The 14,900-nt window shown below is 51.7% G+C and overlaps 1 protein-coding gene across 1 annotated transcript in view; it reads left to right on the top strand.

Annotated features, from left to right (window-relative positions):
- The first annotated feature begins 6,255 nt into the window (after window positions 1-6,255).
- LOC137307495 (von Willebrand factor A domain-containing protein 7-like) overlaps window positions 6,256-14,900 on the top strand; it is a 35,805-nt gene continuing 27,160 nt past the window's right edge. Inside the window, exons 1-4 of the mRNA XM_067976836.1 lie at window positions 6,256-6,462; window positions 8,686-8,961; window positions 10,681-10,774; window positions 12,106-12,234. Of these exons, the coding sequence (XP_067832937.1) occupies window positions 6,271-6,462; window positions 8,686-8,961; window positions 10,681-10,774; window positions 12,106-12,234 (691 nt within the window). The 5' untranslated portion in view covers window positions 6,256-6,270. The remainder of the gene's footprint in view (window positions 6,463-8,685; window positions 8,962-10,680; window positions 10,775-12,105; window positions 12,235-14,900) is intronic.

Raw genomic sequence — 14,900 nt, 5'->3', positions numbered from 1 at the left:
TAATATACACAGGGGCTGCTATTCTCTATAATATACACAGGGTCTGCTATTCTCTATAATATACACAGGGGCTGCTATTCTCTATAATATACACAGGGTCTGCTATTCTCTATAATATACACAGGGGCTGCTATTCTCTATAATATACACAGGGGCTGCTATTCTCTATAATATACACAGGGGCTGCTATTCTCTATAATATACACAGGGTCTGCTATTCTCTATAATATACACAGGGGCTGCTATTCTCTATAATATACACAGGGTCTGCTATTCTCTATAATATACACAGGGGCTGCTATTCTCTATAATATACACAGGGGCTGCTATTCCCTATAATATACACAGGGGCTGCTATTCCCTATAATATACACGGGGGCTGCTATTCCCTATAATATACACGGGGGCTGCTATTCTCTATAATATACACAGGGTCTGCTATTCTCTATAATATACACAGGGGCTGCTATTCTCTATAATATACACAGGGGCTGCTATTCCCTATAATATACACAGGGGCTGCTATTCTCTATAATATACACAGGGGCTGCTATTCCCTATAATATACACAGGGGCTGCTATTCTCCATAATATACACAGGGGCTGCTATTCTCTATAATATACACAGGGTCTGCTATTCTCTATAATATACACAGGGGCTGCTATTCTCTATAATATACACAGGGGCTGCTATTCCCTATAATATACACAGGGGCTGCTATTCTCTATAATATACACGGGGGCTGCTATTCTCTATAATATACACAGGGGCTGCTATTCTCTATAATATACACGGGGGCTGCTATTCCCTATAATATACACAGGGGCTGCTATTCCCTATAATATACACAGGGGCTGCTATTCTCTATAATATACACAGGGGCTGCTATTCTCTATAATATACACAGGGGCTGCTATTCTCTATAATATACACAGGGGCTGCTATTCTCCATAATATACACAGGGGCTGCTATTCTCCATAATATACACAGGGTCTGCTATTCTCTATAATATACACAGGGGCTGATATTCTCTATAATATACACAGGGGCTGTTATTCTCTATAATATACACAGGGGCTGCTATTCTCTATAATATACACAGGGTCTGCTATTCTCTATAATATACACAGGGGCTGATATTCTCTATAATATACACAGGGGCTGTTATTCTCTATAATATACACAGGGGCTGCTATTCCCTATAATATACACAGGGGCTGCTATTCTCTATAATATACACAGGGTCTGCTATTCTCTATAATATACACAGGGGCTGCTATTCTCTATAATATACACGGGGGCTGCTATTCTCTATAATATACACAGGGGCTGATATTCTCTATAATATACACAGGGGCTGCTATTCTCTATAATATACACAGGGGCTGCTATTCTCTATAATATACACAGGGGCTGCTATTCTCTATAATATACACAGGGGCTGCTATTCTCTATAATATACACAGGGGCTGCTATTCCCTATAATATACACAGGGGCTGCTATTCCCTATAATATACACAGGGGCTGCTATTCTCTATAATATACACAGGGGCTGATATTCTCTATAATATACACAGGGGCTGATATTCTCTATAATATACACAGGGGCTGCTATTCTCTATAATATACACAGGGACTGCTATTCCCTATAATATACACAGGGGCTGCTATTCTCTATAATATACACGGGGGCTGCTATTCTCTATAATATACACAGGGGCTGCTATTCTCTATAATATACACAGGGGCTGCTATTCTCTATAATATACACAGGGGCTGCTATTCCCTATAATATACACAGGGGCTGCTATTCTCGATAATATACACAGGGGCTGCTATTCCCTATAATATACACAGGGGCTGCTATTCTCTATAATATACACAGGGGCTGCTATTCTCTATAATATACACAGGGACTGCTATTCCCTATAATATACACAGGGGCTGCTATTCTCTATAATATACACGGGGGCTGCTATTCTCTATAATATACACAGGGGCTGCTATTCTCTATAATATACACAGGGGCTGCTATTCTCTATAATATACACAGGGGCTGCTATTCTCTATAATATACACAGGGACTGCTATTCCCTATAATATACACAGGGGCTGCTATTCTCGAAATTTATACAGCAACTGCCAACTCTATAATATAAAAAAACACCTTCCTTCACTACTGTCATAGAATCATAGAATCATCGAAAGGTTACAGCATGGAAGGAGGCTATTCGGCCCATCGAGTCCGTGCTGGCTCTATGTAAGAGCAATCCAGCTAGTCCCACTCCCCGCCCTTTCCCCGTAGCCCTGCATATTTTTTTCTTTCAAGTACTTATCCAGTTCCCTTTTGAAGGCCATGATTGAATCTGCCTCCACCACCCCCTCGGGCAGTGCATTCCAGATCCTAACCACTCGCTGCGTAAAAAAGTTTTTCCTCATGTCACCTTTGGTTCTTTTGCCAATCACCTTAAATCTCTGTCCTCTGGTTCTTGACCCTTCCACCAATGGGAACAGTTTCTCTCTATCTACTCTGTCTGGACCCTTCATGATTTTGAAAACCTCGATCAAATCTCCTCACAACCGTCTCTGTTCCAAGGAGAACAACCCCATCTTCTCCAGTCTCTCCACGTAACTGAAGTCCCTCAACCCTGGAATCATTCTAGTAAATCTTTTCTGCACCCTCTCTAAGGCCTTCACATCTTTCCGAAAGTGCGGTGCCCAGAACTGGACACAATACTCCAGTTGTGGTCGAACCAGTGTTTTATAAAGGTTCATCATGACTTCCTTGCTTTTGTACTCTATGCCTCTATTTATAAAGCCCAGGATCCCGTATGCTTTTTTAACTGCTTTCTAAACCTGCCCTGCCACCTTCAACGATTTGTGCACATATACCCCCAGATCTCTCTGTTCCTCCACCCCTTTAGAATTGTGCCCTCTAGTTTATATTGCCTCTCCTTGTTCTCCTTACCGAAATGTATCGCTTTGCATTTTTCTGTGTTAAATTCCATCTGCCACGTGTCCGCCCATTCCACCAGTCTGTCTATCTCCTCTTGAAGTCTATCACTATCCTCCTCACTGTTCACTACACTTCCAAGTTTTGTGTCATCTGCAAATTTTGAAATTGTGCCCTGTACACCCAAGTCCAAGTCATTAATATATATCAAGAAAAGCAGTGGTCCCAGCACCGACCCCTGGGGAACACCACTGTACACCTCCCTCCAGTCCGAAAAACAACCGTTCACCACTACTCTCTGTTCCCTCATACTTAGCCAATTTTGTATCCGTACTGCTACTGACCCCTGAAGCTGAAACTCACAACCTCGACTTCCGATCTGACCCTGAGCTGTGTTTCTGACCCCATACACTCTACATCACTAAGTCTGACTATTTCCACCTCTGTAACATCACCCGTCTTCGCCCCTGCCTCGGGCCAGCTGATGCTGAAACCCTCATCCATGCCTTTGTCACCTCCAGACTCCACGATTCCAATTCTCTCCTGGCCGGCCCCCCATCTTCCACCCTCCACTCATCCAAAACTCTGATGTGGAACCTATACCCCAGTGAGAGTCGGTGTCTGTGGGACCCGTACCCCAGTGAGAGTTGGTGTGTGTGGGACCCGTACCCCAGTGAGAGTCGGTGTGTGGGGGACCCGTACCCCAGTGAGAGTCGGTGTCTGTGGGACCCGTACCCCAGTGAGAGTTGGTGTGTGTGGGACCCGTACCCCAGTGAGAGTCAGTGTCTGTGGGACCCGTACCCCAGTGAGAGTCGGTGTGTGTGGGACCCGTACCCCAGTGAGAGTCGGTGTGTGTGGGACCCGTACCCCAGTGAGAGTCGGTGTGTGTGGGACCCGTACCCCAGTGAGAGTCGGTGTCTGTGGGACCCGTACCCCAGTGAGAGTCGGTGTCTGTGGGACCCGTACCCCAGTGAGAGTCGGTGTGTGTGGGACCCGTACCCCAGTGAGAGTCGGTGTCTGTGGGACCCGTACCCCAGTGAGAGTCGGTGTGTGTGGGACCCGTACCCCAGTGAGAGTCGGTGTGTGTGGGACCCGTACCCCAGTGAGAGTCGGTGTCTGTGGGACCCGTACCCCAGTGAGAGTCGGTGTGTGTGGGACCCGTACCCCAGTGAGAGTCGGTGTGTGTGGGACCCGTACCCCAGTGAGAGTCGGTGTGTGTGGGACCCGTACCCCAGTGAGAGTCGGTGTGTGTGGGACCCGTACCCCAGTGAGAGTTGAGCTTGATGGGTGGAGAGATTTGGAGTCAGACGGTTTCTGGTGTATCAGATCGAGTATCAGGAAGAACATATTTGCATAAATGATGCGGTTGATTACATTAAGATATTAAGATTGTGAAATAAGGAACTGTGAGGATATCAATTTAAATTAATCCATTTCACGCACCTAGAAAGCAAGCACACCCACATATGGGACAGTAAGACTGCCTCACTGCTCCAGCTCACTCCCATCAGAGCTCACTCGCTCCCTGTCAGTGGGAATCGTCAGTCCACCAGGGCCGTTCGAACAGTCCATCGTCTGGTACGTTTCTTATCAGAGTCCCTGTTTATTCAGGGTGAGGGTCACTCGCTGTGTAACTGTACAGAGTCCCTATTTATTCAGGGTGAGGGTCACTCACTGTAACTGTACTGAGTCCCTATTTATTCAGGGTGAGGGTCACTCACTGTAACTGTACTGAGTCCCTGTTTATTCAGGGTGAGGGTCACTCACTGTAACTGTACAGAGTCCCTGTTTATTCAGGGTGAGGGTCACTCACTGTAACTGTACAGAGTCCCTGTTTATTCAGGGTGAGGGTCACTCACTGTGTAACTGTACAGAGTCCCTGTTTATTCAGGGTGAGGGTCACTCACTGTAACTGTACAGAGTCCCTGTTTATTCAGGGTGAGGGTCACTCACTGTGTAACTGTACAGAGTCCCTGTTTATTCAGGGTGAGGGTCACTCGCTGTGTAACTGTACAGAGTCCCTGTTTATTCAGGGTAAGAGTTACTCGCTGGCTCGGTGTATATTTTGTCGGTCCATTGATTTTCTGGTTGATCAGTAACACGAGTGGTCGGGGGAGAGCTGGTCCTGATGTGATGGAGTGTCGAACTCTCTGAGTTGTGAAGTTTTGGGTGGGACTGAACCAGTATTGTGTTCGACAGTTCCCAGTGTTGGAGCTCAGAAGCGAGTCACTGTAACTGATCAGATATCCCAGAGGTGGACTGAGTAAACCTTGGATTATAGCACGGGACTGGCCATAAGGAGCTGCTCTAACTGTACAGATCTGTGGGGACGAGGTCAGACTCGGAACAGTGGGACACCCAACTTTCCAAAGAGCAGTGAGGCCTTGGAGAGGGTGGTCTTCCCTGCGAGAGGGACTGAGCTTAACGGGGAGATCATGGACACCAACAGAGGAACAAGAAAGCTCTGCTCAGACCCCAGCTGGAGACACTGCGTTCAGCTCTGGGCCTCACACCTCAGGAAGGATATATTGGCCTTGGAGGGTTTTTTTTTCATTCGTTCATGGGATGTGGGCGTCGCTGGCGAGGCCGGCATTTATTGCCCATCCCTAATTGCCCTTGAGAAGGTGGTGGTGAGCCGCCTTCTTGAACCGCTGCAGTCCGTGTGGTGACGGTTCTCCCACAGTGCTGTTAGGAAGGGAGTTCCAGGATTTTGACCCAGCGACGATGAAGGAACGGCCGATATATTTCCAAGTCGGGATGGTGTGTGACTCGGAGGGTAACGTGCAGGTGGTGTTGTCCCCATGTGCCTGCTGCTCTTGTCCTTCTAGGTGGTAGAGGTCGCGGGTTTGGGAGGTGCTGTCGAAGAAGCCTTGGCGAGTTGCTGCAGTGCATCCTGTAGATACTGGGGCTAAAAGGGTTAAATTCCGAGGACAGGTTGCACAGACTGGGCTTGTATTCCCTCGAGTGTAGAAGATTAAGGGGTGATCTCATCGAGGGGTTTAAGATGATTAAAGGATTCGATAGGGTCGATAGAGAGAAACTATTTCCTCTGGTGGGGGGAGTCTGTGATGGGGGAGAGTGTCCAGGGGCTGTGGGGGGAGATTAAATGGGGGGGGAGAGTCCGTGATAGGGGAGAGTGTCCAGGGGCTGTGGGGGGAGATTAAATGGGGGGGGAGAGTCCGTGATGGGGGAGAGTGTCCAGGGGCTGTGGGGGGAGATTAAATGGGGTGGGGGGTTGGAAGAGTCCGTGATGGGGGAGCTCCCACTCCTGATGATTTCCATTTTATTTTCCAGGCTGAATCCTCGGAGTGAAGATGAGGGTTTCGATGGCTGGGATCCTGCTCGTCCTGTCAAGTAGAGGAATTCTCAGCTTCTTAACGAGTAACGGCAAAGGCAGCGTCACACACAAGATGATGACAAAGACAGCAGCCCTGAGAATAACCTACACAATGTTCCAGCAAATACCCAACTTCGAGGGCAATGTACTTCCTCCCAACTCCTTCACGGTGAGACACAGCTCCATATCCCCACTGTCTGTCTGTCTGTCTGTCTGGGGGGCGTCTAATCCAAGATTCAATCCTCACGTATGGATCGAGTCAGCGAGTGGCAGAGGATGAGGAGCCTGATCCAGACCCCATCACATTCCCTCCCAACACAGCCCAGTCTCACCCCTGGGCCGGAGATGATTCCACTCTGAACACATCTGGGAATAACTCGCTCCTCACAAGACGGCTGCTGTGGTCAATATCGACAGTCGAGTTAAGAGAGGACTATCGGGGTTTGATGGGACAGTGTAGAGGGAGCTTTACTCTGTATCTAACCCTGTCCCTGCCCTGGGAGTGTTTGATGGGACAGTGTAGAGGGAGCTTTACTCTGTATCTAACCCTGTACCTGCCCTGGGAGTGTTTGATGGGACAGTGTAGAGGGAGCTTTACTCTGTATCTAACCCTGTACCTGCCCTGGGAGTGTTTGATGGGACAGTGTAGAGGGAGCTTTACTCTGTATCTAACCCTGTACCTGCCCTGGGAGTGTTTGATGGGACAGTGTAGAGGGAGCTTTACTCTGTATCTAACCCTGTACCTGCCCTGGGAGTGTTTGATGGGACAGTGTAGAGGGAGCTTTACTCTGTATCTAACCCTGTACCTGCCCTGGGAGTGTTTGATGGGACAGTGTAGAGGGAGCTTTACTCTGTATCTAACCCTGTACCTGCCCTGGGAGTGTTTGATGGGACAGTGTGGAGGGAGCTTTACTCTGTATCTAACCCTGTACCTGCCCTGGGAGTGTTTGATGGGACAGTGTAGAGGGAGCTTTACTCTGTATCTAACCCTGTACCTGCCCTGGGAGTGTTTGATGGGACAGTGTAGAGGGAGCTTTACTCTGTATCTAACCCTGTACCTGACCCTGGGAGTGTTTGATGGGACAGTGTAGAGGGAGCTTTACTCTGTATCTAACCCTGTACCTGACCCTGGGAGTGTTTGATGGGACAGTGTAGAGGGAGCTTTACTCTGTATCTAACCCTGTACCTGACCCTGGGAGTGTTTGATGGGACAGTGTAGAGGGAGCTTTACTCTGTATCTAACCCTGTACCTGCCCTGGGAGTGTTTGATGGGACAGTGTAGAGGGAGCTTTACTCTGTATCTAACCCTGTACCTGCCCTGGGAGTGTTTGATGGGAGAGTGTAGAGGGAGCTTTACTCTGTATCAAACCCTGTACCTGCCCTGGGAGTGTTTGATGGGACAGTGTAGAGGGAGCTTTACTCTGTATCTAACCCTGTACCTGCCCTGGGAGTGTTTGATGGGACAGTGTAGAGGGAGCTTTACTCTGTATCTAACCCTGTACCTGCCCTGGGAGTGTTTGATGGGACAGTGTAGAGGGAGCTTTACTCTGTATCTAACCCTGTACCTGACCCTGGGAGTGTTTGACGGGACAGTGTAGAGGGAGCTTTACTCTGTATCTAACCCTGTACCTGCCCTGGGAGTGTTTGATGGGACAGTGTAGAGGGAGCTTTACTCTGTATCTAACCCTGTACCTGACCCTGGGAGTGTTTGATGGGACAGTGTAGAGGGAGCTTTACTCTGTATCTAACCCTGTACCTGACCCTGGGAGTGTTTGATGGGACAGTGTAGAGGGAGCTTTACTCTGTATCTAACCCTGTACCTGCCCTGGGAGTGTTTGATGGGACAGTGTAGAGGGAGCTTTACTCTGTATCTAACCCTGTACCTGCCCTGGGAGTGTTTGATGGGACAGTGTAGAGGGAGCTTTACTCTGTATCTAACCCTGTACCTGACCCTGGGAGTGTTTGATGGGACAGTGTAGAGGGAGCTTTACTCTCTATCTAACCCTGTACCTGCCCTGGGAGTGTTTGATGGGACAGTGTAGAGGGAGCTTTACTCTGTATCGAACCCTGTACCTGCCCTGGGAGTGTTTGATGGGACAGTGTAGAGGGAGCTTTACTCTGTATCTAACCCTGTACCTGCCCTGGGAGTGTTTGATGGGACAGTGTAGAGGGAGCTTTACTCTGTATCTAACCCTGTACCTGCCCTGGGAGTGTTTGATGGGACAGTGTAGAGGGAGCCTTACTCTGTATCTAACCCTGTACCTGCCCTGGGAGTGTTTGATGGGACAGTGTAGAGGGAGCTTTACTCTGTATCTAACCCTGTACCTGACCCTGGGAGTGTTTGATGGGACATATTCCACTGACATTAACCTCGTTCCTCGCCCCATTACAGGATGTGGAGTTAACGGCCGAGAATCTGTTCCAGGCCTACTACGGAGGGACGATTTCTGCCTGCAGTTTCAACCAGGCAGTGAGTGATATTACCAGCGCCAATATCTTTGTGGATTATCTGTACGTGTTTTCTGCCGCTCGACACTTTGATTCAGAGACGCTGGTGGAGGGAAAGGCCAAGATCCTGGAGCTGCTGACCAGTGTCGTCCAGAACATCCGACAGGACAATTTCAGCTCTGCTCGGAAAAACATGGGCCGACTCCTTCACACGCTGCAGGTAAGGGAGCGCCCTCCGCGGGTAAGGGAGCGCCCTCCGCGCGCCGCGGGTAAGGGAGCGCCCTCCGCGCGCCGCGGGTAAGGGAGCGCCCTCCGCGCGCCGCGGGTAAGGGAGCGCCCTCCGCAGGTAAGGGAGCGCCCTCCGCAGGTAAGGGAGCGCCCTCTGCAGGTAAGGGAGCGCCCTCCGCGCGCCGCAGGTAAGGGAGCGCCCTCCGCGCGCCGCAGGTAAGGGAGCGCCCGCCGCGGGTGAGGGAGCGCCCTCCGCGCGCCGCAGGTAAGGGAGCGCCCTCCGCAGGTAAGGGAGCGCCCTCCGCGCGCCGCGGGTAAGGGAGCGCCCTCCGCGCGCCGCGGGTAAGGGAGCGCCCTCCGCAGGTAAGGGAGCGCCCTCTGCAGGTAAGGGAGCGCCCTCTGCAGGTAAGGGAGCGCCCTCCGCGCGCCGCAGGTAAGGGAGCGCCCTCCGCGCGCCGCAGGTAAGGGAGCGCCCGCCGCGGGTGAGGGAGCGCCCTCCGCGCGCCGCAGGTAAGGGAGCGCCCGCCGCAGGTAAGGGAGCGCCCTCCGCGCGCCGCGGGTAAGGGAGCGCCCTCCGCGCGCCGCGGGTAAGGGAGCGCCCTCCGCGCGCCGCGGGTAAGGGAGCGTCCTCCGCGCGCCGCGGGTAAGGGAGCGCCCTCCGCATTAAAGAGCTTACAATGATTCTAACCCATGGCTGACATTTCTTTGCATTTTGCCTTTCTTCATGGGCTCCAAATGCCCTCATTCCCGAATTCGCATCCTTCGCGTGTGAGTGTCTGCCAGCTACTCCACTGATCTTGAGTTCTCCTGTACACAACCCTGAATTATTTTCCCCCTCCCTAACTCAGACAAACTGAGGCCCCAATTCAGCTCCACCAGATCAACACACAACAGGAGTGCAAATTGGGCCTCTTACCCATCAGTGAGGCTCAGTCCCACACCGGGCGGTGATCTCCCGCTCCGTGTCTCTCGGTCCCACACCGGGCGGTGATCTCCCGCTCCGTGTCTCTCGGTCCCACACCGGGCGGTGATCTCCCGCTCCGTGTCTCTCAGGCCCACACCGGGCGGTGATCTCCCGCTCCGTGTATTTGTAGGGGCAGGGTTAAGGGATATAGTGGGGCTCCTCCCTCACCTCACAGGGAAGGATCTGAACCCTACTTAGAGGCCTTCGAGAGGGTGCAGAGCCGATTTACCAGAACGGTACCAGGGATGAGGGACTTCAGTTATGTGGATAGACTGGAGAAGCTGGGATTGTTCTCCTTAGAGCAGAGAAGGTTAAGGGGAGATTTAATCGAGGGGTTCAAAATCATGAAGGGGTTTTGATAGAGTAAATAAGGAGAAACTGTTTCCAGTGGCAGGAGGGTTGGTAACCAGAGGACACAGATTTAAGGTAAAAGAACCAGAGGGGGAGATGAGGAGAATGTTTTTTTACGCAGCGAGTTGTGATGATCTGGAATGCGCTGCCTGAAAGGGCGGTGGGAGCAGATTCAATAATAACTTTCAAAAGGGAATTGGAAGGGGCTCTGGAGAAAGAGCAGGGGGGGGGTGGGTCTAATTGGAGAGCTCTTTCAAAGAGCCGGTACAGGCACGATGGGCTGAATGGCCTTCTCCTGTGCTGTACCCACTGTGATCCTTTACCTCGATACTCGACTCTTGTTCGGACCCACACACGATGCACGGTTCATTATCAATGTTCCACCTTCCTCACCAGGACTTTTACAGTCACAGTAACTGGATGGAAATGGGCTTCAGATCACCAAACAGCAACATCATCCAACCCGATCGGGATATCGGAACCAGGGCAGGTAGGGGCTGGAGGCAAATTCAAATCACCGACCCTCACTGAGGTACGGGTCCCACACACACCGACTCTCACTGGGGTACGGGTCCCACACACACCGACTCTCACTGGGGTACGGGTCCCACACACACCGACTCTCACTGGGGTACGGGTCCCACACACACCGACTCTCACTGGGGTACGGGTCCCACACACACCGACTCTCACTGGGGTACGGGTCCCACACACACCGACTCTCACTGGGGTACGGGTCCCACACACACCGACTCTCACTGGGGTACGGGTCCCACAGACACCGACTCTCACTGGGATACGGGTCCCACACACACCGACTCTCACTGGGGTACGGGTCCCACACACACCGACTCTCACTGGGGTACGGGTCCCACCGACACCGACTCTCACTGGGGTACGGGTCCCACACACACCGACTCTCACTGGGGTACGGGTCCCACAGACACCGACTCTCACTGGGGTACGGGTCCCACAGACACCGACTCTCACTGGGGTACGGGTCCCACACACACCGACTCTCACTGGGGTACGGGTCCCACACACACCGACTCTCACTGGGGTACGGGTCCCACACACACCGACTCTCACTGGGGTACGGGTCCCACACACACCGACTCTCACTGGGGTACGGGTCCCACACACACCGACTCTCACTGGGGTACGGGTCCCACACACACCGACTCTCACTGGGGTACGGGTCCCACGGACACCGACTCTCACTGGGGTACGGGTCCCACACACACCGACTCTCACTGGGGTACGGGTCCCACACACACCGACTCTCACTGGGGTACGGGTCCCACAGACACCGACTCTCACTGGGGTACGGGTCCCACAGACACCGACTCTCACTGGGGTACGGGTCCCACAGACACCGACTCTCACTGGGGTACGGGTCCCACACACACCGACTCTCACTGGGGTACGGGTCCCACACACACTGACTCTCACTGGGGTACGGGTCCCACACACACCGACTCTCACTGGGGTACGGGTCCCACACACACCGACTCTCACTGGGGTACGGGTCCCACACACACCGACTCTCACTGGGGTACGGGTCCCACAGACACCGACTCTCACTGGGGTACGGGTCCCACACACACCGACTCTCACTGGGGTACGGGTCCCACACACACCGACTCTCACTGCTCCTCGCAGACGGTGCCCAGAACTGAACGCAATACTCCAGTTCGGGTCTGACCAAGTCTCTGTACAACAGAAAGGATATTTACAAGATTGCTGTGGCATTGTAACAGTGACCAGCGCATTGAATGCGATCGGAACTTTAACAGAATGTAACCCCTCTCCCACTCCCAGCGAAGGATGAGGAGACATGCAGTGCCTGCTCCACCAGCGTCTGTCGCAATAATATCCTCGACAATATCATCTCCAGGAAGGTCCTCACCACCGGTTACTTCAACATCCTCCCTTTTGGAAAGCCACGTGGTGAGTTGACTCGGGAATCAGAAATACAATTTCACAATCTGCGGCTGACACCAAATTGGGGGGTGTGGTTAATATTGAGGAGGACAGCGACAAAACACAGGAAGACATTAATAAACGGGCAGAATGGGTGTGTAATTGGCAAATGAATTTCAGTATAGATCAGTGTGAGGTGGTGCATTTTGGAAGGAAGAATAAGGAGGCCACATACTGCTTGGATAATAAGAGTCTAAATGGGGTAGAGCAGCAGAGGGATCTGGGGGGACAGATACACAAATCACTGAAAGTAGCAAAAAGGCCATAACAAATGCAAACCAAGCACTGGGGTTCATTTGTAGAGGGATAGAATTGAAAAGCAGAGAAGTTATGTTAAACTTGTATCGAACCTTGGTTAGATCACACTTGGAATATTGCATGCAGTTCTGGTCTCCATATACCTTGGTTAGACCACACTTGGAGCACTGTACACAGTTCTGGTCTCCATATACCTTGGTTAGACCACACTTGGAGCACTGTGCACAGTTCAGGTCTCCATATACCTTGGTTAGACCACACTTGGAGCACTGTGCACAGTTCTGGTCTCCATATACCTTGGTTAGACCACACTTGGAGCACTGTACACAGTTCTGGTCTCCATATACCTTGGTTAGACCACACTTGGAGCACTGTGCACAGTTCAGGTCTCCATATTACAAAAAGGCTTTGGAGAAGGTGCAAAAAAGATTTACTAGGATGATACCAGAACTGAGAGGTTATAACTATCAGGAAAGACTGAGCAGGCTGGGACTCTTTTCTCTAGAAAAGAGAAGGCTGAGGGGTGACCTGATAGAGGTCTTTAAGATTATGGAAGGGTTTGATAGGGTAGATGTAGAGAAAATGTTTCCACTTGTGGGGGGAGACCAGAACGAGGGGTCATAAATATAAAATAGTCTCTAATAAATCCAATACAAAATTCAGGAGAAACTTCTTTACCCAGAGAGTGGTGAGAATGTGGAACTCGATCCCACAAGGAGTAGTTGAGGTGAATAGTGTAGATGGATTTAAGGGGAAGCTGGAGAAACACATGAGGGAGAAAGGAATAGAAGGATATGGTGATAGGGTGAGATGGAGTAGGGAGGGAGGAGGCTCGTGTGGAGCATAAACACCGGGATAGACCAGTTGGGCCGAATGGCCTGTTTCTGTGCTGTAAATTCGATGTAATTTGAAGTAAGTGTGTGGAGGGAGGATGTGCAGAGTCCCAGGGCACGGGGGGAGGATTTAAGACATCCCAATGATCAGAGCTTCCATCAACTCTGGACTTGAAGATTCTTCACAACCGGCTCAGTGACTTTAAAAAAAATGTATTCCCAGAATGTGGGTGTCGCTGGCAAGGCCGGCATTTATTGCCCATCCCTAATTGCCCTTGAGAAGGTGGTGGTGAGCCGTCTTCTTGAACCGCTGCAGTCCGTGTGGTGAAGGTTCTCCCACAGTGCTGTTAGGAAGGGAGTTCCAGGATTTTCACCCAGCGACGATGAAGGAACGGCCGATATATTTCCAAGACGGGATGGTGTGTGACTCGGAGGGGAACGTGCAGGTGGTGTTGTTCCCATGTACCTGCTGCTCTTGTCCTTCTAGGTGGTAGAGGTCGCGGGTTTGGGAGGTGCTGTCGAAGAAGCCTTGGCGCGTTGCTGCAGTGCATCCTGTGGATGGTGCACACTGCAGCCACGGTGCGCTGGTGGTGAAGGGAGTGAATGTTTAGGGTGAGGGAGGGAGTTGGGTGTTCAGGGTTTGGGAGGGAGTTGAGTGTTTAGGGTGGGGAGAGAGTGGACTGTTACCAGTCCAGCCACCTCTTGGCCCATGGGAACAGAATGCCGCCTTGAGGTGTGTCCCTCAGATGGAAAGTCTCACCACAGAATACCTGAGCCACAATTGTATCCTTAACCGTTTCCACAGCCAATCAAGTACCTTTGAAGTGTGGTCACTGTTGTAATGTAGGAAACGCAGCAGCCAATTTGCGCACAGCAAGATCCCACAAACAGCAATGAGTTAAATGACCAGATCGTCTGTTTTTTTAGTGATGTTGGTTGAGGGATAAATATTGGGCCTAGGACACCGGGGAGAACTCCCCCCTGCTCTTCTTCAAAATAGTGGCCGTGGGATCTTTTACACCCACCTGAGAGGGGCAGACGGGGCCTCGGTTTAACGTCTCATCCGAAAGACGGCCCCCATGACTGTGCAGCACTCCCTCAGTACTGACCCTCCGACAGTGCGGCGCTCCCTCAGTACTGACCCTCCGACAGTGCGGCGCTCCCTCAGTACTGACCCTCTGACAGTGCGGCGCTCCCTCAGTACTGACCCTCTGACAGTGCGGCGCTCCCTCAGTACTGACCCTCTGACAGTGCGGCGCTCCCTCAGTACTGACCCTCCGACAGTGCGGCGCTCCCTCAGTACTGACCCTCTGACAGTGCGGCGTTTCCTCAGTACTGACCCTCTGACAGTGCGGCGCTCCCTCAGTACTGACCCTCTGACAGTGCGGCGCTCCCTCAGTACCGACCCTCCGACAGTGCGGTGCTCCCTCAGTACCGACCCTCCGACAGTACGGCGCTCCCTCAGTACTGACCCTCCGACAGTGCGGCGCTCCCTCAGTACTGACCCTCCGACAGTGCGGCGCTCCCTCAGTACTGGCACTG

The sequence above is a fragment of the Heptranchias perlo genome, unplaced genomic scaffold (genome assembly GCF_035084215.1).
Source record: "Heptranchias perlo isolate sHepPer1 unplaced genomic scaffold, sHepPer1.hap1 HAP1_SCAFFOLD_1014, whole genome shotgun sequence".
NCBI lineage: Eukaryota > Metazoa > Chordata > Chondrichthyes > Hexanchiformes > Hexanchidae > Heptranchias > Heptranchias perlo.
The sequence above is the reverse complement of the archived record's forward strand: the minus strand, read 5'-3'. Positions and strand labels throughout refer to the sequence as shown.